General features: G+C 36.3%; 1 protein-coding gene across 3 annotated transcripts; it reads right to left on the bottom strand.

Moving 5' to 3' along the window:
• Positions 1-3,070: 3,070 nt before the first annotated feature.
• Positions 3,071-23,237, bottom strand: LOC107732098 (RB1-inducible coiled-coil protein 1-like). Of its 3 annotated transcripts, XR_001638834.1 has the most exons (24): positions 22,913-23,237; positions 20,854-20,985; positions 20,000-20,126; positions 19,538-19,708; positions 19,090-19,292; positions 17,693-18,125; positions 16,226-16,396; positions 15,665-15,849; positions 15,310-15,496; positions 15,024-15,105; positions 14,846-14,910; positions 14,646-14,749; positions 14,370-14,496; positions 12,145-14,081; positions 10,149-10,326; positions 9,240-9,348; positions 8,803-9,085; positions 6,835-6,886; positions 6,681-6,728; positions 5,582-5,640; positions 5,371-5,498; positions 4,941-5,011; positions 3,940-4,491; positions 3,071-3,235 (listed from the first exon to the last, which is right to left on the bottom strand). XR_001638834.1 is itself a non-coding variant. In XM_016543346.1 (23 exons), exons 2-23 carry the CDS (start codon positions 20,922-20,924, stop codon positions 4,414-4,416), a joined length of 4,869 nt encoding a protein of 1,622 aa, XP_016398832.1. In that variant the 5' UTR covers positions 20,925-20,985; positions 22,913-23,237; the 3' UTR covers positions 3,775-4,413. The 3 variants fall into 3 exon arrangements, 2 of the variants coding, with proteins under 2 accessions (XP_016398832.1, XP_016398833.1); XM_016543346.1 differs by lacking the exon at positions 3,071-3,235 and having other exon boundaries at positions 3,775-4,491; XM_016543347.1 differs by lacking the exon at positions 3,071-3,235 and having other exon boundaries at positions 3,775-4,491; positions 4,941-5,005.
• Between the last annotated feature and the right edge of the window lie 437 nt (positions 23,238-23,674).

The following is a 23,674-nucleotide window of genomic DNA, read 5'->3' as shown; positions in this document are numbered from 1 at the left end:
GGATATTAGCTGTTGTATGTAGTTTTGCAATAGGAGTTATTAAAGGCCTTAAACGGGGCAAGATTGCAGAAGTCAAACATCTCCTCAAATCTACTCTCACAGCAGAGTTGCCAATTGACATTTATAAAATGCAAAATATTAATGAAGATAATATTATTACTAAGATCATTACTAAGACAGTCACACACATCAAATATAACCTAATCTGCTTTAAAGGCAATCAAAACGGACCCTATTTAACACACATACTGGTATTGAAAATTTAAGAAAGGCTAAGAACAATGTGTTTCACAGAGACACTTTTCACCATTGAATCGTTTCCTGATGGGTGCCGACATATATTCAATGTAGTTATTTCATAACTGTAGAACATCTGTTGTAAAATTACAAAGATGCATCAATCAATTTATGCAATTGTAAAAAGTGGAAAAATCTCAACGCCATGCAAATTCGAAACACAGCAAATGTTTCAAAAAAAAAAAGAAAATTAAGTTATGACTGAATTTGTCTCATAGACCTGTCCTGTGACAAATGTGTTTGACTCAACTCTGCTCACATTTCAAGAAAACAGTGTGATACTGATATCAAATCAATCATGCCGTGCATTATTTTAGATGGTAACTGCATGAAGCATATTATGTCTTTATAAATCATAAAAGGCATTGCATCAGTGTAAGAATGTACTTGCCTTGGCTTAGAGGTTCATGTTGTGGTGCTCACATGGGCGTCAATGATGTCCTGTTTCTGGATCTTTCATTTTCATTTCTCCATCATATATCTTAATATACTGGATTAAAAAAAACATGGTCCCACTTTATATTAGGTGGCCTTAACTACTATGCACTTACATAAAAAAAATAAGTACAATGCATTTATTGTGTTCATATTGTATTGCAAAACACTTTTGCTGCTATTGAGGTGGGATATGGGTAAGGTTAGGAACAGGTTTGGTGGTATGGGTAGGTTTAAGGGTGGGTTAAGGTGTAAGGGATGGGTCAACAGTGTAATTATAAATGTAATAACAGAAATTAATTACAGATGCAATTACATACAGGTATTTTTAAAATGTTAAGTACAATGCAAAAACATGTATGTACACAATAAGTGCATTGCATCAAATTATTAATTTAAATGTATGCACATAGTAGTTAAGGCCACCTAATATAAAGAAGGACCAAAAACATTAACTCACAATATTAAACACAGTATTATTACTTCTATTAAAGTATCATAATAAAGTGAGCAAAGGGTGTAAATTTCAAATAATTTCTTTTAGCAGTTACCTTTGCTTTGATGGGATGTTGTCATTTTCCCCCCAGGTGCTGCATTTCTAACATTAAAAACTGGCAATTCATTAAGAAATATTCCATGTTTTTACAGTCACATTTTTAAATTTATCTAAACTTTTTTTCCCAAGCAAAACATCTTCAATATTAATTTAATTAAGAATAAATGTATAATAAATTTGTCATGTCTCTCCCATATCACTTTTCATCCTTATTTGCCTTTTGTAACATCCCTTTAACTTACAAAAGTCAGTCTTATACAAGAGGAAGTGACATCATTTTGGAGGGAAAACAAGAGCAATAACAAAAATATCAGCAATGGATTGGATAAATTGTGTTTTGTAATAGTACTTCTAAAAGAAAACTCACTTAATTTTGACACAGTGTTTGATAAAATGATTGTCAAAACATGGTTTAAAAATATCAAAATTATATTTTAGTCTTAATGTAAACTAACCATTCTTTTTCCATTCTGTGTATTGAAAAAATAATAATAATCAGGTTATAATTAATAAAGCTTAAGTGCCTGAGCCAAAGCATATTTCAGAAAGACCAATGTATAATTGAACAGAAATACTTATATTACAAGATTTAAAAAAAATGTTTTTTTGTAAATTACATAAACTTTTAAAAATACTAGTTCCAAAAGGGTTTGTTTTTGTCGCAATGCCATAAAAGAACCATTTTTGGAACCTTTTTAGTGAATAGCCCTAAAACACCCATTAGTGTGAAGAACATTTTAATAACCTTTTTCCATTATAAAGAACCTTTTGTGGAATGGAAAGATTCCATGAATGTTAAAGATGCTTCATGGAACCAAAATTCCAATAAAGAACCTTTATTTTTAAGAGTGACTACCTCTGCTCACTATCTGTACAAATAAAAGAGAGAAAAAAAGTGCACGGAAATAAAACATTACAAGCCTCGTGCATTGTCATCAGACTGTTAATTCAGCATATTATGAGCTTTTTGGTGATGCAAACACCGTTTGGAACGATGTCACACCAGCGCAGAGCTCCGTGGTGTCTAGCATGGGTAAGTCCCGGCTCCACAGTAGGGGGCTGTAAACATTTACACTGAGAGGCTGTCCATTCCACATGGTTCTCCTTCACCAGCAACCTCAGCATCTCGCGTTTAGTCATTCAGGCCTGTCCCGAGATACTACGAATCACACCATCAATTTATGAAAACGCCATCCAAATGTGACAGCCGACTTATGCTAAACGGTGCAAATAAAGCATTGGGGTCTAAAATCTTTCAATGAGAAAAACCCTTTTAAAGTATATTTTCCATTTAAAAAGCTCTTTAAAATGACGTGCAACTGGAAGCGAACACAACAGATGTTAATGGGAAACATCTTCAAGCATCAAGACCAAAGCTTCATTGTACTTTGATTCAACAAAAATAGCCTTTAAATGTATTGAAGATGCATCTGTTTCCCAAAGGTATGGCAAATAAAAAATAAATAATACAAAGAAAACTATTGCAATACATTCGCAATATTCTCGCCACGGCGCATGAAATAAAGTTCTCGGAACGGACGCTGCGGGTAATGCAATCCACCGCGAGGAGTTTGGGATCAAACCTTTATTGTTTTGAAAACTCTAAATTCTTTTACAATACAGTCCTTTTTTGTTACTGTGTGATCTGATGAATAATATACAATGTCGTCGTTAAATTCAATAAAGACACACATTCACAAACATGAAATATTACTTTCTATATTTCAACATCCTACAACAGAGGGAAGATATGTGCTGCTTTTCTTCTGACGCTCGTTTTCAACAGCACAAACCTCCCTTTTGAATCGACAAAAGCGTCGTCTTTTTTTTTCGAAAGTGCTTCTGAAGGATTGCGAGGCCTCTGCGGTGGCCGTCCAAATGTACGTCATAATAAACAGACGGGTTGTACTGTGATGCGAGTAACAATCAGCAGGTTTTTACTGATACCTCCGACTACAATAAGTGATGTTGGTGCGCCGTGCTCCTCCAAGAGGGTAATACCGTTCCCGGGCTCCGATCGAAGCCCTTATGAAGTCTGTTGCGTCCGAGAGCGTGCCAACGTTAGCACACGACACTAGCTAATGCCCCCACAAAAGCCAACATTCGACAAGGACCGAGCTGAAAGAGAAAAACGTCTAAGTTGGGAATATTTCCCTCAACCGCCGTACCTCGGCACTGCTTTAATTTTAGACAGAACACGTTACTTAGTGATAGACAATAGCAATAAAATGGATCCCATTAATCCCTGACATGTATGGGCTTGTTTGCTATTCATTAGTTTAGTTGACACAATAGAGGCGTAATTCTTTTAAAATCTTCCGTTCTGCTCGGTTGGAAGTGTTGCCAATGACTCAAGAGCATCAATAGGCGATGATTGCAAAACTTATGTGACACACATTCACAAACATGAAATATTACTTTCTATATTTCAACATCCTACAACAGAGGGAAGATATGTGCTGCTTTTCTTCTGACGCTCGTTTTCAACAGCACAAACCTCCCTTTTGAATCGACAAAAGCGTCGTCTTTTTTTTTCGAAAGTGCTTCTGAAGGATTGCGAGGCCTCTGCGGTGGCCGTCCAAATGTACGTCATAATAAACAGACGGGTTGTACTGTGATGCGAGTAACAATCAGCAGGTTTTTACTGATACCTCCGACTACAATGCATATCCAGACAAGTAAATTAAAGAAAATATTATCTATATGCATGCCATGACCATTCCTCTGGTAACATTTACAATAAATTTATATTTTCATAACCTTCTGAAATAAGTAAGCTGATCGCAATAGTGCCCGCCCCCCAACCTGACCATAATATTAATGATGAACTAATATGTAACATCCAAATACATTTTGTCCATTTTTACAGACTTGTTGTGACGGCTTCAGAGCCATCGCACGTGGAGGCAATGCCCCGATAAAGTTAGAATCATTTGGTCCACATTTACAAATCCTCTGTGTATAAAAAAAATTTGCTAAAATGGTTTGCAACAGAGGCAAAAAAAATAAGGGAAAAATTATTTTGTCTTCTGATGTCGATAAAACCACCAAGGATGAGCGAGTTTGCTTAAAAAAAGCAATAAAAACATACTGAGCTCATTACAATATGATCAATTTGTACACGATTACACTTTCTTGTTCCATGGCACGGCCTTTACTCTGTAGAATTTAGTGCCGAGAGGAACTTTGAACCGGTTTTGGGCCTGGAGACAGATAATAACAAAAGAAACGCATTCAAAATATGTAATAGAATATCACATAAAAATAATTAAATAAAATAGATAATTTAATATAAGTGCCTGCAGTAATGATTAGCAGCGGAGTATGAAAACACACTTTTCTGCTCAAATTAACTTTAAGATGCAAAACAATTAAATGCATAATTGTAATTCAATGTTATCTTCCTGATGAGCTTAATTAGAAAGTTTAGCAAAGGAACGGAGTATATATTTTAATATATGCATCTCAAATATAACCAATGTTAACAAAAAATAGATCAGACAATGTCATGAAAAATGAGCTAGTGTTTTGTCATCAAGGATGTTATATAATGAGAGTGCAATAATACCATCAAAATGATTTACTGAAATATAATTATACAAAAACACTCCATTTAGAGCATTCGCAGAAATAATAGAATAATAACGGTTACCTTTTTGGCTTGGCAATATTCCTTCTCCATGACTTTTCCTAGAACCCACGGCCGTCTTGTTTCTCCTGTCGCTAAAAAAAAAATTATTTATTGTATATCAATAATACAAGCAAATTTACAATAAAACCATGCTTTATGTAAAATAAAACTACAAAACACTTTATCAGGAGTAAAACACATTTTCTGTATCATAATTTTTTTTATCTAGAACATTAAAAAAAACATTTTAATTTACAAATGCATTGATACATTAATATATACAATTAAAAAATAAGAACAATTAAAATAAGTAAACATGTTCTTGGGAAAGAGCAACAAAAAAATATGCAAATCCATCTTGTTGGAGCAAAATTGTTTCACATATGCAAAGCCTAATATATTTAATTAATCTGTCCCTTTAATAAGTATTCCTGTCATGTGTGTGACTGACCTGGTTTGAGGTCCAGTGCAGTGAGGGACTCTGAGTGCAGGAAATAAAGGGTGGGACCAACAGTGAAGAGAACGTAATTATCGTGCCTCTCGTCCAGGATTATGAGAACCAAGTCGCCCACCTGAAAACTACAAAAGAAGGGGTTTTCAAATGAGGTGGAGGGCTGAAACGGCAGCTCAAATCATTAACGCTAACATCCAAGAATACTTACTCTCGAATGGCGATTTTCTCAGAGTGCCGTGACGAGACGGACGACATACTCTGTGACATCTGTAAAACAAATTGTTCGATGATTCTAGTGATATTTACACTAGTAAATTGCTTGCGTACACTCTCTGCAACCGTTACAAAATAAAAACCACATACATTGTAGTGCAACACATCAGTTTTGGTTAAATGCAACATTGATTAATCTCCTGCCATTTCAGAGTTTGTACCTAAACAAATGTATGTGTGCCATCTAGTGGTAAGGAGTAGAACAGTCTCTTAAATAGCATGCATTGGTAGTAAATGCATAAAACACACAATAGGGACAAAGAACAATGAGTATCTAAAATACATTGTAACATACATAGATGATAAATAAAAAATGTGGGATTTAAACACGTCTGTAGTCGTTTCATGTCCGGCTCTTTTGCAAACGAGCTGAAATTCAGTCCTAGCTTAATTACTCAGGCACATTTTAGAGCTGTTTTTCAGACTAAATTCATCTTGTGAATCCGCCCCGGGCTGTCAGGACTCTAAAGTGTGGGTTACGTGTCTCATAAGATGCGTCTCGCGGCCAATAAGACGGTGATTGTAATTTTGCTAAAGAGATTAAACCTATTTGCAGAAACAGTCCCAGGGGAAATGTAATTAAATTATATCAAAGAGCCTCATGTTTTAATTAACTGCTGATAATGTGCAAGTTGTAACTGTCGTAACAACAGCAATGTAATGTATATGAACTGTACCGTGAAGACAGAATATCTACAGCATTTTGCTTATAGATATAAAAAACTATAATATGAAAAAAAAAAGTATTTTTTCCCCCCAAAATGACATGAATGCCTTTAACGTTCCTGTGTCAATCGCTGACCTGCATTAATTGAGTGTATTGCTCTATTTACCATCACTAATTACTGCTTTTAATTGACCGTTCAAGTGGTCAATTATCAACCGAGATCAAGAACAAATGACACGAATACAGATGATCAATTTAAACGATGTTAAATGACGTTCTCATACAATTAACACATTTAGATGAAATATAAGAGCCAAAACTGTAACCACACGCACGTTCACGTATAAATGAACTAAAATATATTTACCAATCTTTGACTAAGTCTTTTGTTCTCTTCCTCCTTCATATGTAAAGTCTGAAACACAACAACAAATAATTGCATATGAAAATATTTCTAAGAAATGCAATGATTTTGTCAATAAAATTATATATAAAAGTATATATATGTGAAAGTGAATTACCCTTTCCAAAATCAGTATGCGCTGTTTCTCTTCAGACAGCATAGGGTTGTCACTGCATCAAAATACACAAAATAAATGTCACAAACTACACAGTTCACTAATTTAGCAAAGCTTTAAAAGGAACAATTTTCTAAAAGCCAATAATAATACAGAGCAGGGAACTGCGTCTCCTCACCTACAGCATGGACTCGACTCACATCTTTCTTCTTCTACCTGATCTACTCTGCTTTCCTGCCTCAAATACATTCATTCAGCTCCTTTAAAGATACAAGGTCTACAAAATATCGTCTTACCTCTCCAAAAATTGATCTTCCTTACATACTTTTAAACGACAAGTATGAAAAAAAAATTCTAACAACTGCTGACATTCTGCTAGACATATTAAAAATAAATTAATAATAATAAAATTATACATGTATATATGTGTGTGTGTGTGTTAATGATAAATTTGTAGACTTTGACTACAAGAATCATATAAATCACTAATTCTATTATAAACCACAAACTAGAAAAAAATTATTAACTCCACTCTGTAATTATTATTAAAAATATTTTAAAACATAATTATATAATATATGATTTTTCAAATAAGTCTGTCTTTAGATATACATCTATAAATCTAGAATAAATGTGTAGATTTTTGCCAACAAAAAGCATATAAACGACTAATTGTGTTCAAAAACTACAAACTATATAACCTATTAACTCCACTGTTGTTGTTATTATTATTATTATTAAAATGTTTTAATATAATAATTATATAATATACTTTTTTTTTTTAAATAAGTCTGTCTGTAGATATACATTTATAAATCTAGAATAAATTTGTAGATTGACTACAAAAAGCATATTAATAATATATAACTAATACCTAACATAATAACAAATTTTGTTCAAAACTTAAAAACATATGAACTTCATTCTGTTGTTATTATTATTATTATCAGTAGTAGTAGTAGTAGTAGTAGTTAGGGGTGTGCGATATTTACAAAAAATAATATCTCGATATTTTCTGTGATTTTATCGATGACGATAATTAGACGATATTTTGCTGAGTGTGTTATTGTGCTGGTATGCATTTTAATAGCCTGAATCATGCAGTGAAAGAAAACACACTAAATGCGCACACGCACTAGTCTATACTTCACGTAATGTATGCGTGCGCTCTGTAGGGATGTTTTGAATGGTTTTTGCAAAATACTCGATAATGTCAAATCGCACATCGTTAAAACAACAATTACGATATTATCGCAGACGATATATATCGCACACCCCTAGTAGTAGTATTAAAATGTTTTAATATTATAATTAGATCATATATAATTTGTTTTTCAAATAAGTCTGTCTGTAAATAAACATCTCTAAATCTATAATAACTTTGTAGAATTTTGACTATAAAAACATGTAAGCATTAATTCTGTTCAAAGACTACAAACTATAAAACTTACGAAATTATTAAATCTAGCACAATTATGTTCTGATCTAACAAAATTATGTTTTATTTAAAAAAAAAAAAAATGTAATGAGGAAAATAAACAATGTTTTTGACATGTAAATGTGTGTATTTTGGGAATTAAACAAAAATCACCTACTACGTAACTATTCCAAAACTTTTTAACTAAGACAAACCTCATCCCTCCAAAACTTTGATTTTGTTGCTACAAGAGCATGTGAAATCAAGTGTATTCGTACAGCTCATTCAGTTATAGTCGTGCAGTATTTTAGCACCGAAGCTGGCTGTGCAGGTTTATTATTTTACAGAAATGAATGCTGTAGAGTGAGAACATATGCCAACAACAGGTTGTTGTATTGCTAGAATAAAATGAATTTCAAACCACCTTGTGGATAATGTCAAAGACATTCACTCAGCGTGCTTTTGACTAAACTGAGCCAGTTCAGTTTTTCAGGGTTTATTAATTTAGCTCTAGTATGAGTGTGTCACAAGTGAACTTCAGCCCAGATGCTTACTGCACTGTCATCATGCTGGCCTCCACGGCTGACTCCACCCTCTCCTCATCCTTGAACGCAGCCACGTACGCCAATCTCTCTGGATCAGGGGTGGACAGCAAGAGGACTTCCACATGGGCGGGGCCACAGGCGCCGTGAGCTTCCGTGACGACTGGGATGGGATTGGGCGGAAAGAAGGACGAAGAGACGAGGACGGTGCTTCGCAGATGGTTGAGTTCCTCCTCCATCTGCTTCTTCTCCTGAAGGATGGAGGCACGGTCCTCAGAGAGCGTTTCGATCAAGCCTTCAGGAAAACAACAAAATACAGCACAATGATCATGAGTGGTCCTTTTTTAACATTTATTGATCGCACTGACCATTTCGGTGCAGTACAGATGTTTGGAAAACAAGTGAAAATGTATTAAAATTATATGAAATTATTATTTTTTTTTTTATACCTTTATCTTTCTCTTGTTGCTGTGCCAAGTTTTTGAGCTTCTCGGTGAGATCACTGATGATTTGTTCTTTCTTTAGTTTCTCCCGGATCAGAACAGTATTGAAGTTTGTCTAAAAGTGAACAGTACATTAAAACAAGAAATTTTAGGGTACATTTATAATACATTAAAGACATTTTAATAGGTTTTTAGATCAAAAATGTTACAATACCTACATTTTCAGCCAGTTCAGATATTTAATTAATACTGATATGTGTGTTGAGTTTCATGAAATTCTAAGCATGTTATCTACCTCAAAATCACCGGAAAAGAATATTCAAGTTTGACACGTTGCCATGGCAACAATATTTTAGATATCAATATCCCCTCAACAGTTTTACATCGGCCATATATATATTTTTTTTTGTTTAATTTTTTTAACTTGTCCTGACCATTTTTTATTTAAAAAAAAAAAATGTTCAGCTACAAATTATAATATTTTTCATTAATTTTCTTTGCAAACAAATTACTAGGTTCTTACATTTTAATAATAGCTGGAAAATATACAGCTGCTATGCAAATTCAATTAATTTGAATTATGCAAGTCCATGACAGCTATATTGAATACACACTTTTGCTGGAAAATAATGGCACACAATGCAAACAAATACTGTTTAATTTTAACTCCTCATCCAGTGTTGTATTATTATTAATGTCAGCCATTAATTTAGTCAGCCGTTTAATATGATGTCAGCTGGTTAGATATCTTACCTTGGTGACATTTAAATCCGCAACAACAATTAATTGAATTTTTAATATTAATAAGCATAAAAAGACATGTACAGAATGTAAGATGCCAACTTTTGAATTGCAGTGGCAAAAAAACATCAGCTTAATTCACTACTTGTAGTCCAGATTCTTTATATTGCTAACCTGCTGCTCAGCAATGAGCGAGGTCTTCAGGTTCTGCATCTCCTCGTTCTTTGTGCGTTCCAGGAGCTCTAGTTTGGCCAGGAGTGATGCCCTTTCCTCGGTCCACTGGCCACTGTCCAGTGACAATGCAGCACTGGTTTCCATACCAGTCTCTGTTTTTTCTACAGTAGGTCCCACTCTGAAACACAGAAGCAGGTGTGAGAATTGACCTCACCATACTGGAGATCAACCTGACTTTGCATTCATTACTTCTGAGCAGACATTTAGCTGATGCTTCCTTCTAAAACACAATGCTAATTCATAAGCTGAGCAAGTTGTTAGATTCTGAAGAACCTTTTTTGCATGTTGTGCAATGATTAATTATTGACAATAAGACAGGAACATGTGTTAATGAAGTAAACAGCAACAATTTAGTCTCTTTCTAGAGCTCTATAGGTGTTCATTGTTTGCTTCTTGCAGGGTTTGAACCTGCAACCTTTTATTACTAGCTTAGAGTTTTAACCACTTGGCAAAAACAGTTTTCTGAAGTGTTAAAATAGTCACCAGAATAAATAAATAAATAAATATTCAAAAACCTCCAATTTATTGGGATTGGTGTAAGACTTGAACACAAATCTGTTTTCTGTTTTTAATTAATCTCTATTTTACAGGCACATGTAACAGGGTTATCACATTTCTTGCTAATTTCTACTTAAGAAATGTTTTAATGAAACGGTTCACAGTTTTTGTTGGTTCTTTTTGATGTGCTAATTATTCACAAGAGTGAATGAAATCAGAAAGAGTAAGTGAATGCATGTAGCTTGTGTGTGTTTTCGGGTTTTAATTAACAGTAAAGTTAGAGGTAGAAGCTTTCATTTTAATGGACTAGAGCATCATTGTTTCAGTGTAATTTCATTTGTGTCCTCGTCAGATGCTTCTCTCACACAAAATGACTAAATCATCAAGAAACTGGGGTTATTATCAAACAAACCAACAGAAATAACACAACCACATTAAAAACATTATTTGTTTTACATTTTTTAAACAAAATGTGAGGAGTACTCGATTTTGCAAAACTCCCTGAAACAATGCTAAGATGTTGTGGGTGTTTGCTATGGGATTGTTAATGTTCTGGGCGGTTGCCCAAGTCAAAAGAGCTCATCCAAAAATTCACCAGTTTGGTGTCAAAAAGATTTTCTTTTTCAAATAAATTAATATTTTTCAGTAAGGAAGGCATTAAATAGCAGTAAATCAGTAACAGTAAAGACTGGTACAAAATAATTATTTCATATTAATACTGTTCTTTTTAACTTTCTATTCATCAAAGAATCCAAAAAAAGGTATCAAAGTTATCAACCGTTTTCAACGTTGATAATAAGAAATATTTCTTGAGCATCAAATCAGCATATTAGAATGATTTCTGAAGGATCATGTGACACTGAAGACTGGAGTAATGATGCTGAAAATTCAACTTTGCCATTACAGGAATATATTATATTGAAAATATCTTTAAGTGTGTATTTCTTTCTTTCTTTACAACGGACTGTTAAATTATTGTTAATATGTCTGTTATTCCTCCTTCCCTGATTGTTTGTTTAAATATTTTCAAATAGAGATAACTGCATATTTTTTTCATCCACCAGCCAAAATGTGCAACTTTGGATGGAAATATAGCTACTGTCTGAGGCCTAAAAGGTGCAAGGTGGACTGAACACCTAGGTTAATATTTAAAAGGAAAGTTTATCCAAAAAATGAAAATTCTGTCGTTATTTACTCACGTCATTCCAAACCTGTGTGAATAACTTTTTACCATGGAACACAAAAAAAATCAACATTGGGCTCCATTGACTTTCATTATAAAAACTAAAACATTTTTCAAAATATGTTCTGTGTTCCACAGCCACACCAATTGCTAGCAATTAAGCACCATTTATAATTTAACAGCTATGTGCTTTAAATCTGAATCTTAGAATGATTTTTGTGGGAACGTCTGATTAGAAAACTTGCATTTACTTACGTGTCAGTGGATTGTCTGTCTTTGAGCTGATTTTCAAGTAGCTCAATTTGTCCTAACAGTCTTGTCTCGGTCTCCTCTTTTTGGAGTTGAAAGTCTCTTAAGGCCTCTTGTAATGCAGCTTTGACTGCCTCCTCTTTCTCCTTCTCCACTCTCTGCAGGGCCTCCACCCTCTCCCGCTCCAGTCTTCCCAATAGTAGTGAGTTTTCTGCCTGCAGGTCTCCGATAACAGTCTTAAGCTCTTGCTCTTTCTCCTGGAAAGCCCTCTGCTCATCCTCCTTTTCCCTCTGTAAGGCATCAAACTGGTACTGGAGATCGCGCTGGATCTTCTGGACTCGTTCTTTGCAGTCTTTCTCCGCATCCTGCGACTTCTGTTTGAGTGCTGAAAACGCTTGGCGGAGCAGGGTGTTCTCCTCTTCATGCCGATCCACGAGTTCAGAGATGCAGTGGTCCTTCTCCAACCTCATGAGCGCTCGGAGCTCGGCCAGGCCCACCTCGTAGTCTTCGTTCTTCTGCTGGAGCTGCTGGTTCAACATGTCGATCTGCGATTGCAAGGTGGCTGTTTGGGTAGCAAGCTCCGCTCTCAACACCTCCTCTTGGGTACTTTTGGCCTCCTCGTACTGGAGTCCCATGTCCTCCATTTCGGCCTCTTTAAGAGCCATCTCCACTTCCAGTTTGCAGCGGGCATCTGCAAGTTCTGTGATGTGAGCCTCCAAGTCTTTCAAGCGTCCCTCACGTTCCTTGAGTTCAGCAGAATGGGAATCCACCAGATCTCTTAGCTTCAACAGGTTCTCCTGGACAAGTTTGTCAAGTGCACTTTCTTTTTCCAATCTGAGAGATTCCAGCTCTGCTTCATGTTGTTGTTTCAACCGTGCCTCCAGTTCCTGAAGGTGCACCTTCTCTGCCTTCTCCATCTCCTGTCTGATTTTCTGTTGGCCGTGCTCGATCTCAAAGTGAAGGTTCTCCAGCTGCCCAGCGAGTTCGTCCTTGGACAGCAATGTAGCTTTCAGTTCTTCACTTTGCTTCAAGATCTTCTCCTCAAGGTCCTGCACAGTTTGCTTGTGAAGATCTTGAAGTTCTTGCATAGAGCGTTCCCTCACACTCTCCAGCTGGGATATTTCCTTCTCCTTGCGCTCCACGAGCCCCTCCAATTCTAGCATTGCTCTCTGGACGTCTCGAACAATCTTCCGATTGCCTTCAAGCTCTTCCGTGAGAGTTTGTATCTGCTTTTCATGATCGTCCTTCAAACTCTGGAGATCGGTTTGTTGCGTTTCTCTCAGCTCCTCCTCGTGACAGTATCTGACACTGTTGAGAGCGTTTCGGACCTCAATGGTCATTGTTTTCAGGGTGAATCCAAAGTCTCTTTGCTCTTTCAGAACAAGACCTCGAAAGTGATAAATGTCTTCTTTAACTTTCCTCAAATTGTTCTGGGACTCTTCCGCAGCAGAACGGTACCTGTCTGCTGACAGCTTGAGTACTGCAATCTTTGAATTTTCCTTCTCAAGTGTAGTAGTGTCCTGTATACGCTTGCTATCGATTGCATTAATGACAGAGGAGTAAAGAGACTCCACCATCATCTCTGGGCTTGTGGGATCACTTATGGGATTAGGTGACATCAAGTTCTCCTCAATAACAAACTCATTAACTGCTGACATGAAATCCGACTCAGGACTTTCTGCCAACGAGTCCAAGTCCAACGAGCCTTGCTGTAATACAGGATCCATATTGGGATGCCCAATGGTTTCAAAGTCAAAAGTCTGGGCATCTATGCTGTCAGGTGATAGGTCCTCCAAGTGACCAGGAAGCGCCAGGGGTTGGCAGTCCGGTGCTTTTAAACTGAGAGTGGACAAAGTTTTGGTGGAGGTAGAGGTGATTTCAGTTGTGCTTTTAGATCTGGGTGTTAATGCGGTGAATCTTTGAGCACTCTGGCTACAGGAAAACTATAAGGCCAATGCAACAAGTTAAAATCATATGGGAAATGACATTGCTATAAAAGTCAAACTAGACTATATAAATCTGTTATGTTGCAATGTATCGGAAGTAATGACAGATCTTGCATACATCACTTGCCATTGCTTGGATTAGTCACATTAAGATCAACAAAACTCATTTAAAAAACAGATAAGGTGAATTTCAATTTCATCTTTACAGGTTTATAACATCCAATATTTCAAACACTTAGCAACAAGTTATAAAAATTAAATGACTGAAGTGTGAACACAAAGTACCTTTTGTTCATTTAGTAGGTCTGTGATAGTTTGTGACATCTCGTCCACACTCTGCGCAGCCTGAACCAGCTGATGAAGAACCGCAATACTCTGGTTAAGAGGCTCAAAGTCACATAGTGTTGGGACCCTGATGAAGAAAACAGGCAACAGACCATCATCTAGGGGTATTTAGCCATAATATAAAGGTTAATGGCTCAAAAAACACAAGAAAAGCAGTTTTGCATTGAGAAGTTACGGTAGAAATGTGTGTATTGTGACCGGGTAAGAGGCATTTACCTGAGGTAAGGCTGAACCTCGAAAGGACAACAGGACTTGAGATACTGCAGGTCACTCAGGGAAATATATGGAAGCTCAAAGTCAAACTTTCGAGGCTTTCGGGTCTAAACACAAAAACAAAAAAAAGATTCATTAATGCTGAAATATCCTCAAATTCCATGTAGGAATTCAGAAAGATAAAAACACGTTCATAGACTCACGCAAAACGAAGAGGGTGGCCATGAGTCCAGTCCTCGAAACAACCGGTTTCTGAGGAACGATTTCCCTGAGACAAACAAAAGCAGTGTTTTCAAAGCAATCTGGCACGCAGGTGTCCATGTTTGTACCCAAACTAAAAGAAACCATATAAAATATGAAGAATAAAGAGAATAAACTTACTGAAGAGCTTCCCAAAGCATTCCCTTTTTACTTTTTCTGCCTCATAGAGGTTTTTCCCATCTTTCACAAGAGCATTGGCCCACTGGAAGAAAAAATAAATAAAACATTAAAACAAATTAAAACGCAAATAAAACAGCCAGCCCAGATATTTTTTTAACAAACAATAATTAAATGTGCAGAAATTTTATAAAAACAAAATAAATATCATTCACTCTCTCTCTGGTCAAATCACTTCTGGTCACATCTGCATCTCTATAGAATATGAATTAATGTAGCTAAATCTTACTTGTCTGTAGTGTCCTATAAACATTTTGCGTCTGACCACCTCCACTACGGCGAGACAGTACATCTGTGGCACAGTGCTGAGCGCCTCCACCACCCGCACGCGCTCCAGCAGCTCCGTCAGCAGCCTCAGGAGAGCCTGCAGCTTCTCTCCATCCTGATCAGCGTGAAGCATCACGTAGCAGCACCATCTGATGGAGGAGACACCACAGTGCAGTTAGGAAACGCTTACAATTCACCTTAAATATGTATAGCTCTATGGATTCAAAATAGCCAAAATCAAAGCCCAAACTACTTTATGGTCAAGCCAAGTTTTAATGTTTTCCACGAAGAAGGAAGAAGAAAAACACTGCTCTTACTTGAGACGAACTTGAAGGTTGTTGGCGAGCTCCTGTTTGGCAGTGGTACACTTCTGCTTGATGTCTAGTAGTTTCCTGTGATTGGTCAGCATGATCATCAGCTGGTTGGCGTGACTCAGACACAGGTCAGGCAGCACCGAGGTGTCCTTCAGGTTTTCAGCCCTCTTCTGATTGGCAAGAAATCCCTAGTAGAAGGCAAAGGAGAACACATGAGGAAGAGTAGCTTTCTGAAAAACTCGTGTTTTGCACAGCTTTGTAATATATTCAAACATTAGAAACGTGTGAAAGAAGTTTATTGTTTTGTCGATCTGCCTCAATGTAATACAGGTTTATATAAAGGCTGTTATTGAAGGATGGAGTAGCGCCAACTATTAGACCTCACAGTAAACCCACAAAAAGTAAGTGTTGCAACCTACATTTGAAGAGGTTAACCAATCATATATACACATCTTAAAGTCACAGTAGCAAAAAACAAAGGTTGGAAAATGGCTATAAACTATAGGGGGAAAAAGCACCCCTCTAGGCTGTTTTATGCTGACTATAAAAATGAGAGTTGCTTACCTGAGCAAGTTCCTGCTGTTCATTGACCAACCGTTTACAGCTTGCTATCATTTGGTCAAGAGCATACAATCGGTCTTCAAGTCCTTTGATGGCCTTCATGTTCTGATTATCCAATTTGGTAATCGTCTCGCGGCATTCAGATAGAAAGGGTTGGATAATTCGTGGGTCGAGCTGGAAGCATAAAGAGCATGTGTGACATCAGTGGTTCAACTGTAAAGTTACGAAGCTACGAGAATACTTTTTTTGCGCAAAGAAAACAAAAATAACGACTTTATTCCACATTTTCGTCTTTACTGCGTCACTTTGGACGTGCGTTCACGACAGTACCATGAAGCAAGCGCGTGGCGGCGCCGGCGCTGACCGAGATGCGGCGTGATACTGTCGTGAACGCTCGTCCACAAGTGACGCAGTAGAGACGAAAATGTGGAATAAAGTCATTCTTTTTGTTTTCTTTGCGCAAAAAAGTATTCTCGTAGCTTCGTAACTTTACAGTTGAACCACTGATGTCACACGGACTACTTTGTCGATCATCTTGGTACTTTTCTGGACCTTGAACGTGGTAGTTACCTTGCGGTCTATGGGAGGGTCAGAGAGCCCTCATATTTCATCAAAAATATCTTAAACCCATAAAAAGGTCTCACAAGGGTGAGTAATTAATGACAGAATTTTCATTTTTGGGTGAACTAACCCTTTAATTAAAAGTATTAATTTATTTTTTTTAAATCCTATTGACCACAAACTTTTAAACATTAGTAGATGTTGCAGCCACAGTATATGGTTATTTTTGATGGAAATGAAACAAAACATGGTTTATATTTTAATACCCATTAGGTAATTCTTATATTTGGATAATCCAGTGAATTAAATAGGTTAACCTTTTTTTTTTTACTCTCTATTAGGAACTTGATGGAGGCAACCCAAACATAATAAGATTATTCATAACAAATGAATAAGTCTGACTTGAGCCCAAAAACAGTGTCACATTACATAATCGTGCTTGAGCTGGGGGAAAAAAAGTCTTAAAACACTAAATCTGATTGGATATTTGAGGATATTGTAAAATATGACATCACATCAGTTATATGTTATATATACCTAGATTTTTCTTATAGCATTTTATTATGCTATAGTTGAGATGTTGCTTCTCACACAACTAAATTCTGCATCACGTTACACTCTTAAGGTTATCGTCTTACTGATCTCAGACTCTGTATTTTAGCATTACTCTATGTCTCTGTCATATAAGCAACTTAAAGCATTCCTGCTTACTAATAGCTGTGTAAATATACGTAATCTGATATAAATAGTATAGCAAAATCTCTACTGTGTGACACACCTCTACAGTCACATCATCATAATGCCCATTACTGTCTAGCTCAAAACAATATAAAGGTTGCCACAGGTTTACAGACTGATTCATGTTTTTAACCAAAACATTTCCTTCCCAATGACTCGCCTATTACTCACCCTGTTGATTGAGTCAAAACACTTCCTCACTACTGACTCCACATCGTTAGGTCTGTCCTGAACGTTGATCCAATCCAAGAGCGTGACATTGAAAGAGGGTGTGGCTCCCCTCTCCGGAGACTCCTCCTCTTCCTCTAGAGCTGCTTTTAGACTACAGCTGCTCTTCAGTCTGTCCTGAGGAGAGAAGGACGCCTGGGACGACGCTTCCCCTGAAGCAGAGACCGGCGAGGGTGACTTCCGATTCTTATGGCTGTCAGCGGGACAGAGGATAGCGGACTGGGTGGATGTTTCTCCTACTTCATCCTCATTCTCGTCTTCATCTGTGGTTCTCGGGTGAGGGGAGCTGGACTTCTCCAAGCTTTCTCTGTAGCTCTGCCGAGTCAAACACTCAAGCAGTGGAATCTTCGCCATGACTGAGACAGCAGTGCCAAGCCTGATGAATTAACATTAATATTAGTGATCTCTATTCACACAATACACGGGCGTTAAAAAGTTTAGGGTCAGCTTATTCATTTACTATTCAGCAAAGACACATTAAATTGATCAAATGTGTCAGTAAAACATTTATAATGTTAAAAAATACATATTTTTCAAATAAATGCTGTTCTTTTGAAATTTCTATGAACAAAAAAAATCTTGAAAGAAAATGTATCCCGGTTTCCACAAAAATATTAAGCAATATTTAATCATTTTTAACATTGATAATGAGAAGAAAAGTTTCTTGAGCAGCAAATTGGCATATTAGACTCTGAAGACTGGAGTAATGATGCTGAAAATTCTCAAGCAGTGGAATCTTCGCCATGACTGAGACAGCAGTGCCAAGCCTGATGAATTAACATTAATATTAGTGATCTCTATTCACACAATACACGGGCGTTAAAAAGTTTAGGGTCAGCTTATTCATTTACTATTCAGCAAAGACACATTAAATTGATCAAATGTGTCAGTAAAACATTTATAATGTTAAAAAATACATATTTTTCAAATAAATGCTGTTCTTTTGAAATTTCTATGAACAAAAAAAATCTTGAAAGAAAATGTATCCCGGTTTCCACAAAAATATTAAGCAATATTTAATCATTTTTAACATTGATAATGAGAAGAAAAGTTTCTTGAGCAGCAAATTGGCATATTAGACTCTGAAGACTGGAGTAATGATGCTGAAAATTCAGCTTTGCATCACAGGAATAAATTACATTTTAAAATATATTCGAGAAGAAAATAGTTCTTTTAAATTGTAAAAATATTTTATAATATTACTGTTTTTACTGTATTTTTGATCAAATAAACGCAGCTCTGGTGAGCATAAGAGACTTCTTTCAAAAACATTTTTAAAAATCTTACCGACCTCAAACTATTGAATGGCAGTGAAAGAAAGAAAAGAAAGAAAGACATACTTTGTGAGTTTTAATTTGATGTCTTCAAAATCCTGTTGGTAATTTGTATAAGCAGTGTCGAATTTCATGAGGAGTTTTTGATAGGATAGGGTGCAATCGTCCAGGTTAGCCATGATGGCCGCCCATCCCTGGTGCTGAAGGTGTTCATCATGGACCAGACGCTCACAGAACAAGCAAAGCTTCTTGGCAACCTCAAACATTTCCTAAAAAAGGGCATAACACAGGGTCATTTGCATACAAATGTAAGAAACCCTTCCATCTAAGCCTCTGTCATTTACAAGAGAGCTTTGAGTGTATTTGCATTGATGCTCTCAAATGTACATGACGCTCAAACCTTACATAAAAATCATTGATATAACACAGTGTGGATGAGCATAGATGTGTAAAACTGAGTAAATCTAAGAAGACAGAGGTTGGTCATTAGGTCAGAACAGAAGTTGGCCTGTACCACAGCCAGTTGAGTGCGGGAAGCGACGGTGTGAAAGACGGCAGGCATCATGAGTGACTCCTCCACCTTCAGCTCCATCTCATTCTCTATGGAGAAGGTCGTTTTGGGGATGGTTGGAGCTCGGTCAGACAGGATCATCTCTTTGTTGAATAAGAAGATCGGGTTGGTGTCCTGAGGCAGCCAGAGACAAAATTCAATTGTCATTTAGTAATCATGCTACTCAAGATCCTCAATATTTCAGGGTTATTTTAAATGCACAGAAAGCTATTCAAATAATACAATTATTATATGCACTGCTTCTTTGCGATTTTCATGTCAAACATGTTAGCAGTGCTAAAGTACTTTGCAGCAATGATTACATATGTGGCTATATAATTCATATATAATAACTATTATTACTCTCTAAACAAATGTTGAAAAGCAAAAATGCTGTTTGGGTGTTTTATTTTGCTTGTTACTCACCGTTCCGGCACTGTAGCTGCACACGCGCCTCTCTGCCACCATACACTCCCCTCCATTGACCACCAGCACCTGGTGCTGGACTGCAATTTTATATTTGGCCTGAATGGCATGTTTAAGGTCCAAAACACTATAAAGGGCACAAAGCACAATGCATTTTAGTAACCCAGTAAAACAAATCAGGACTCAATTTACAAACAAATCTGCATACAAACAGAATACAGAAACGACTGATGGAATTCAGACTTTTCAGGAATTAAGAAGACGTATATAATATAATAATAATAATTTACATTTGCACCTTACCCATCATAGGATTATACAGGTATTTACACTGGAATAATGTAATTAATAAATTAGTATGTTGCATCTCTAAGTATCACCTATATTATATATTACATATTATATTATTCAATATAATGCAGTTTCTCATGAATATGTAAATATATGTATGTAAACTCATGTAAATTTAGACAAATTTAAAGTCAAACTCATTCAGCTAATTTCAGGATGTTTGAAGACAAAAATAAACATTACTGTAAGGTGTTCATATTTATTTAGCCATTTTTGTTAATGTTAGTTTCTAGAAGTTAACATCAAAGGTCGCAATGATTACATTGGTTAATGCATTATGAAACTACAAAGTAACATTAACAACTACTAGACAAAAATTATAGTTCCATGTCAATTCATGATATCTCATACATTAACTATGATAAACAATTTCAAGAAGTTATTCACACACACACAATATGTTCTGTAAAACAGCACAACCTAATGTAATGTCTTCACGTTACGGTGGAAACAAATTAGGCCTTAAACGTTCACTTTTTCTTAAAAACAGTAAATTCTCTTACGTTTGGACAGCAAGTTCAGTGTCAAATGTCAATGTGCTTCCGTTGTTGACTTGAAACACATACAACTTCATGTTGAATTCTCCGCTGAGCCTGCCTCCAGCTTGATTTGTTCATCTAGTCAATTATGGCTCTCTGATTGAAAGTAAATGAAATGCACTTAATTCAAGTCAAGGTAACAACAAAACTTACTACTGATGATGAAGATTTCTGCTTTGATTAACATTTTAAGGCAAGACACCACAGGTGAATAGGGGATATACTTTCCCCAGTTGATTATTCAGAGCACATAAAAAAATAATTTTGCACTACAAGTTTCTGTAATGTTATGTTTAAATATGCAAGTGATGCATTGTGTAATTCTAAATACACTAATTTGCACACATTTCCAGGAAAGAAATCTAATTAAGCCAAGGTTCAATATTCTTGTTTCATATTGTTGACATATTAGTAGGGCTGCACGATAAATCGAAATGGAATCGAGATCGCATTTCGACAGAAGCTGTCACGTGATGATGATTTCCTGCTGATTACAGAATCGGCTTTTTTAACAAAATGCGCATGACAATCGCATTCGATTAATCGTGCAGCCCTACATATTAGAGTTGGTTTTTACAGAGGGCATTTTTGATATTGTTATCATCACTCCATAAATCAGAAATTACTGTCAACAGTCAGAAAAAATAAATACATTTTCTCATGTTTTTAGGAAATAAATCAGGTGAATAATATAGGAACAAACTTCTCTGTAACAACCTTGAGAATATAAATAGGAATAAAACTGTAAAGTTCAGTTATGCAAGTAGAGATTTCTGACTCACTACATGAGAAAAAACTCATTTTGAAAAAACAGCCTTTAAGGATGCGTATTGTAATTTAAATCTATAGACGCAAAAAGTGTAGATAAAGTGTAATAAAAGAAAACACCTAAATGTGTATTTTGTATGTTTTCTTTCCACTAATCTGAAAGAAGGTATGGAAGCAAAAGAGCCCAAAATCACAAAACTGACCAGTGCATGAAAAAACAATGGTTTTGCCTGTAGTTTCTTGCCTTAATTAACTTAAAATGATAATACATATAACAAAATGGGGTTAATAAATGGTTACACTTTAAAAGGCATTTAGAGACATCTGTTCAAGCACACATAACCTAGAAACCATAACAGCCCTACTACATGACTGTTTCAATAGATAACAAGCTGGAAAATCCCCAGATAACCGGCTAATCACAGTGATGAGGGACTTCATTCTTGACAGATTATGACAAGAACATTGAATAAATCTCTGGGGTTGTTTGTACTCTATAATGTGGTTAGTTCTGTAAAACGGCACACAGGCCAGCATGACCATGTGTCCCAACAATGGGAATATTAATGCCGAGTCATGTTGTTCCCTGTGGGTAAACACCATCAATACACGCTAAGAGACCCTTTGTACCCTAATTCCCCATGAACGGGTGTAAAACTTTGACAGGATGCTTTGTAGCAAATGTTATTATGGATACAAGGAATAAGGCGTGGATACCAGGAACAGCACGTGGTTTGTGTGGCCCACATGGGTAACCAATATTGTTTTAATCGAATATAACGTGGACCACAATTTTTATTAGTCTGTTTGTCACAACGTATAATGTGTCGAAATTGATTGACAGCTTTCCCCTGGGCTAAGCAGTCATAACTTGATCTTCTAAGTCAAAATATGATCTAAAATAGCTTGTTTTCTAAAACATTTCTGCAAAATAGGAGACTCCTGAAGGCTACAAGTCTTTGTTTAGTTGTTTGAAAGGCGCTGATCATTATTTAGGGAGGGTGACAGTACGTCCAAATTTCACTCAAACCATCACCAGGACGCTAAACCCTCATCAATATCACATTACATGAGATCTAACCCACTAAACCGCCCTGGTTCAACAATCTTAACCTGGTTATGTTTACATTATCTAATTATAGTTTGTGGAAGAATTCCGTATTGGAGACCCAAACAGCCTCAAATTATCCGGTATTTGATTTTAAACTTCAACATCTACAATATAAAACGCTTCAAATGTATCAGATAGTCTTACCTGAGCTGTCTTCAGTCCATTCTCTGCATGCAAGCAGATTAATAGGTTGTTTTTGGCTGAGATGTGGAGGTTTCTGTCAGCTGGAGGTTGAAGCTGTCGGGCTAACAGGCTAAAGCTCATCACTCCAAACACGGGCCTTTGTTTTTAATTCCCATAAAACGCACAAAGTCTTCCAGAACGAATTGGGATAAATTCACTAGTGCTTCATCTTTCAAGACATGCAGGTTAGGAGGAGCGGTAATAAGATCGGAGTTTTGTCATCGAGCTTTTTTCTCGCAGGGTTGAGTAAGGCTCCGCTAATGCTGCTTCTCCTGCTGCTGTTTTGTTATTGTCGTCACTGCGCAGCGAGGTGCATTCTGGGAAGGGCAACGGTCAGCAGTAAAGCGCTGGTCTGGGATCAGTTTACAAGGCTGGCTTTGATTCGGAGTGCTGCTGGAGTTACGAGGACGGTGATCTGAGATCAGCCACTTCAGGGCAACTGGCTGGTGTAATGATAAGGTGTGGGAACAGTTTGAACAAATGTTGGAAAAAACATAACATTTATTATGTTGTTTACGTCTAAAGTACGACAAATACAAGATCCTAAAATTTCAAGAGGTTATTTGTGTCGTTTGATAGCAGTGTTTATTATTATTATTCTCCATAACCTACAATTGAGTAGAATCATTCAATATGAATTTATAGTCATTGTTGCTATTGCGATATCCCAACTATATCCCAATTTTCAAATAGCCTATATTGTAATATAAGCAATACTTTCAT

This window comes from Sinocyclocheilus rhinocerous, unplaced genomic scaffold (genome assembly GCF_001515625.1).
Source record: "Sinocyclocheilus rhinocerous isolate Xijiao unplaced genomic scaffold, SAMN03320098_v1.1 scaffold97, whole genome shotgun sequence".
Classification (NCBI taxonomy): domain Eukaryota; kingdom Metazoa; phylum Chordata; class Actinopteri; order Cypriniformes; family Cyprinidae; genus Sinocyclocheilus; species Sinocyclocheilus rhinocerous.
Note: the sequence above shows the minus strand (reverse complement) of the source record. Positions and strands in the feature narration are given on the sequence as shown.

Coding starts and splice junctions, on each gene's coding strand:
- LOC107732098 (XM_016543346.1), bottom strand. CDS start 20,924: ATGAAGTTGTATGTGTTTCAAGTCAACAACGGAAGCACATTGACATTT. Junction 15,497..15,664: donor AACCTTCAAGTTCGTCTCAA/GTAAGAGCAGTG, acceptor CTCCTCCATCAG/ATGGTGCTGCTACGTGATGC. Junction 6,887..8,802: donor GCCAGCATGATGACAGTGCA/GTAAGCATCTGG, acceptor ATTTTGATGCAG/TGACAACCCTATGCTGTCTG.